This window comes from Cryptosporidium muris, genomic scaffold (assembly GCF_000006515.1).
Source record: "Cryptosporidium muris RN66 scf_1106632373407 genomic scaffold, whole genome shotgun sequence".
Taxonomy (NCBI): Eukaryota; Apicomplexa; class Conoidasida; order Eucoccidiorida; family Cryptosporidiidae; genus Cryptosporidium; species Cryptosporidium muris.
In genome coordinates, this window is record NW_002196572.1 from 506345 (window position 1) to 511067 (window position 4723).

Consider the following 4723-nt stretch of genomic DNA (forward strand, 5'->3'; position numbering starts at 1 on the left):
AATGTATACTTGTCTATATAATCTAGTGTAGTTACACTTCTTTATCCTGAAGTTTCATAGGTTAATTACTTCTTAATTTATTAAACGACCATTTGATATATCTTCTCCTTTTTATGTTGAATAACCTAGATAATTGTGTAATTTGGCTATAAATACCCCCATTTAACATATTTAGAAGTAATGCTATTAAGTTCTGCTCCTTTTCCTCATCTTCTATTCTCTTTTCTACAACTAATAAGCTGGCCAGTGTATCTTCACTTTTTAGTTTAGATAGGAAATTCGGGGAAGATGCTGTTTCCAAATTTCCTGAGGTTTCTATATCCCTACTTAATAAATTCTCAGATCTGTGATCAGGGAGAGTATGGAATATTTTCAATTTGGAGAAGCACCAGCCCATCCTTGAAATTGATATGTTATAGAACAAGTGCTGAATAGAATCAATAGCAACTCCATATCTAAGATACCTAGTTTTCTGTTTCTCAAAATCAGATAATTGTAGTTTAATTAGATTTTCACTATTAATTTCTAGTTCTGCATATCTTTTATAGAGAGTATCCAAATCATCTTGAATCTGCCTTTTTTGTGAGATATAGTTAATGAGTTCATCTTTCCTAAGCTCTAGCTCATATCTGACATCAGATAGGTCTTTACTTAATTCATTTATTTCAGACCTTAAACTTATTTCACAAAGTTCTTTTTCTTGCACACTTTGCTCCAAAAAAAAGCAACGCCTCCTTAAATCTCTTACAACTGCTTCATACTGACGCTGGATTCCTTGAATATGATTTACATGAATATGTCTTTCCTTTTCCTCAAATTTATTTGCAATATTCTTAATAGTATCAACTAATTTATCTTCATTATTCCAAGTATTTCTTATTTCATTTAGTTGTTCAATAAATTGGTCACTCTGCTGCTCAATTTTGTCCGTCAGTTTACTCTTCAAAATCTTCAATGTATCCTCTTCTAAAAGTATAGATCTTACCTGATCGACAATAATTGCTGAGATATCAGCTAATATTGCTTTGTTAGCTTCAGTACTTCTTAATATATTCATATTGTTAATAACTTCAATTTCTTGCTTAAACTCGTCAAATTTTGTTTTAAATGACTTTAAGATTTCTTCTGTTACATATTTTGTACACTCTAAGAAACTTGTCTTTGTCTCATTCACTAGCGTATCTTTATTGTTTGAAATAGCTATTCTAGCAGATATGCTATTTTCTATTTGTTTTTTTTCGAGTAGTGACCGTACATTTGATGCCTGCTCAGTGAGTTCAAAAAGTTTGTCATTTAGCGAAGCAGGCATATATAAACTATACACCTTTTCAAAGTCTACACGCACATTCTCTTTATTATCCAGCATATCTTCACTAACTTATTTACAACTTATTCTCCAAATGATCTATGCATGACTGATGCAGTAATTTGCATCTTGCTGCAGTCATGTCGATATGGCGGCTAGTGCTAATCATTGAAGGTTAAAGTATTCCAATTGTTCCACATAAACCTGTATTACAAGTAAAAGTGGAAGTATTATACTCACTTTCAAATACTCAATATTCTGAATCTTAAGTTACAATTTCAAAAATTAAAGAAGTTAAAGGGTAATTGTAAGTTAGAAATCTCCTCAGAATAATACTTTTTAACCAAATGAATTGTATCATCACACTCCTTATAAATACGTAATATAGAGTTTATAAACATAGGATGTAAATATTGAGATTTCAAAACACCAATTTCCTGAATAACGGTTATATAATTCTTTAAGTGAATAACCTCAGATAAAAATAGCTTTAGAGTATGAGCTGAAACATTCTCGTTAAATGAATTAGTTAACTTAAGCCTTATTAGCCAACGATGGTAACCGTATAAGTGGATAATACACAAATTAATAGTATTTAGTGTCATCTCCTGCATTAAAAATATTAATTGAGACATTGAATTTCTACATGAACCATTTCTGTCCTTCACTATGTTTGAATCCAACTTGCTTGTATAGAAATCCTCAGATACATTTGCAAATTCTGTACTGTACAATGCATAAAATTTCTTCAGAATATTCAGAAATATGTCATTCCTATGAAGTTTTAGCGATATAGAAGTGTCATATTCCTTCATTATAGAAGATATGATGAGAGATTTAGATTCTGATGTTGGTGTGTGAGAATCTTCAGTTAGCAGAATATTGTTGTGCCACCATTCACTAATTTTACTTGGTATAAAACTGCTTGCAACAAAGTGTTTTTTGATTCTGGGATCTAAGAACTGCATAAACCACGTATTTGCATCAAATTTCTTTAATAGATGTGTACTATCGATACCAAGATATGTCTGTATAATAATATTAATTTCGTTGTTGCTACTGGCTATCTTTGTAGGAATACAAGGATCCAGTAAAATAAGAATAGAAAAGATATAATCTATTTGCCTTCTAAGGTGGTTTATTACAAATAGAGACTTTCTTTCATAGGATGACCACAATTTTGGTGAGGCTGATACTGAAATAGGAGTATCATATGTAGAGCAAAAGTAATTGGAAATTACTAATCCAGTATAATACCTAATTTTTGGGACTACCCAAAGAGGTAAATAAAGAGGAATTAGTAATATTGTTAGTATGACCGTATTTAAATATTTTAGAATGAGAATTTCTGTAGATTGGGAGCATCTAGTAAATAATTTATAGGGTTGGTTTCTTATTAGCTTAACAGATTGGGCACATATCAATGCAGATGAAAATTGGTCTACCAATAAGGAGTATTCATCCAATTTTTGCATTAAGTTATATTTATTAATTCCCAAATTAAGAGATAAGCAATTCTGAATATTATTGTAGTGTAGTTCTATACAATACCAAAAGCAAGTGACAGTAACAGCAGCAATAGTTAAAGAATAATATTCAGATTTAGAACTTCCACTATCAAAAAACCAATCTAACAATATATTTAAAGGCATTGATTGCATAAATTTGAATAATTGAGTCAGCCCAGGAATGCTAAACCCTATAATACATATTGGAACTGAGACCAAAAATGAGAAAAATGATAGGGCAAGTGCTACATGAAAATTACCACTTTTACCATTTTGTAAAAAGTAGTGTATTGAAGAAACAAGGGATTTAGGAATATAATTATAATGGCACGGTACGTGTCTAATATTTATATTAGAGAGCTGTAGTAACCATGAAAATGTATTTTGGTTTTTCCCAAAGAATCTAAGAAATGAAAGTACACCAGTAGTTAAAAATAGTGATGCTATATATGGAGATGGAGCAGAGCTATAAAATGTTAAAATATTCCAAACTTTTGTGCAAGATGTAGAAGCAGCAATAAGATGAATTGAAAGCCATACCCATCTAGAAGTAAATATAAGTTCCCACAAAATATATCTCGGAATAATAATACTAATGTCATGAAATAAAGGAAAAGAGGCCGTTAAATAAAGCTCACTCGTTATACACATAGTTCTGCTTAAAATCACCATAAGGAAGGTGGCAATACCAAAAAAAGAAGAAATGAACAGTATAAATAATTTCTGAAATAGACTCAGAAGTGTTACTTGTTTATTATTTACCAACACAACTAGTATTGCCAAAGAGTGCAGAGAACTCCATAGTAGTAATGGCTTCACGCTTGCAAAACAAACTAAATAGAAAATCCTTGACTCGTCTGACACATTTGAACTAATATTTCTTCCTGACCTTGATATATCGTTATTTACATAATTCATAGTTCTTTTGCTAAATTCGACTTTCCTAATTATATTCTTTATGCTGCATTAGTTATAGAAATGGGACTTATTGCGGCAGTATAGAAAAACGACCTATTTTGAATAGGCCATATATGAATATATACACTTAGTAAATACATCAAATATATTGATTTCCCTAGTTTATTATCTTTTGTTTTAGACAATATTTTCTAATATACTTATTAGCTATTACAGATATTTCTTTGCTCATTTATACGCCTGCAGACAATAGTTCTTATAATTTTTAACTAGATAATTGATATAACAATAAATTTTTTTGTATTTGAATTATATTCATAATCTAGAATTTTCAATATTTGATTTCTAAAATTTTTGTATGCATGTAGTGCATTTCTGAATCCCCCAGTGATGAAAGAAGTAAAATATTACTGAGCCAAGAGAAAACTTACTATTTACATCAACTACTTTATTATACTAACACTATAACTCCCATTGCAAATTTCCAACAGAAATAGTAGTTCTAACTATTAGATCGTTACTTGCAGAATTTACTATTGCTAGAGTAAATGTATCTAGGCAAAAGGTAGAAAAAACTATTCTTAATAGAGTGTAATTTCAGTAACAGGTACAGCTGTGTGCTTATTTATTAGTTGAAAATAGGAAGTTTACTACCTTGATTATAGCTTAATATACAATTTAGAAAAAAAAAGTTGCTCTATATTTCTTTTGAGTTATATACTTAGCTTAAATGATAACATATTTATTTTTCACTTACTTATTAAGAATTCTAGTTAAAAGAATCTAATATCTGAGAAATTTTCAAATTACAATGCACTTTAGCACATATTATATCGAGTGATCATCAATGCCATGCCGCATTTAAATTTCGCTGCATTGTTGCAATAAATAATTTAAGTACAGCTACTTTCTAGAATAAATATTCTGTGGGGAATTCTTATTATTACTAACTGTAGCATATTTTTATAGAAATCTGCAATATATATATCTC

At 29.7% G+C, this 4723-nt stretch overlaps 2 protein-coding genes across 2 annotated transcripts; both read right to left on the minus strand.

The window, feature by feature from the left end:
* Nucleotides 1–61: 61 nt before the first annotated feature.
* On the minus strand, nucleotides 62–1366 carry CMU_017990 (uncharacterized protein; the record flags this gene model as incomplete). The annotated part of the gene is made up of 1 exon (XM_002140358.1): nucleotides 62–1366. The coding sequence occupies one exon, from the start codon at nucleotides 1364–1366 to the stop codon at nucleotides 62–64; it is 1305 nt and encodes a 434-aa protein (XP_002140394.1).
* Nucleotides 1367–1584: 218 nt separating this feature from the next.
* Nucleotides 1585–3872, minus strand: CMU_018000 (uncharacterized protein; the record flags this gene model as incomplete). Its single annotated transcript, XM_002140359.1, has 2 exons — nucleotides 1585–3757; nucleotides 3826–3872. 2 exons carry the CDS (start codon nucleotides 3870–3872, stop codon nucleotides 1585–1587), a joined length of 2220 nt encoding a protein of 739 aa, XP_002140395.1.
* Nucleotides 3873–4723: the final 851 nt, after the last annotated feature.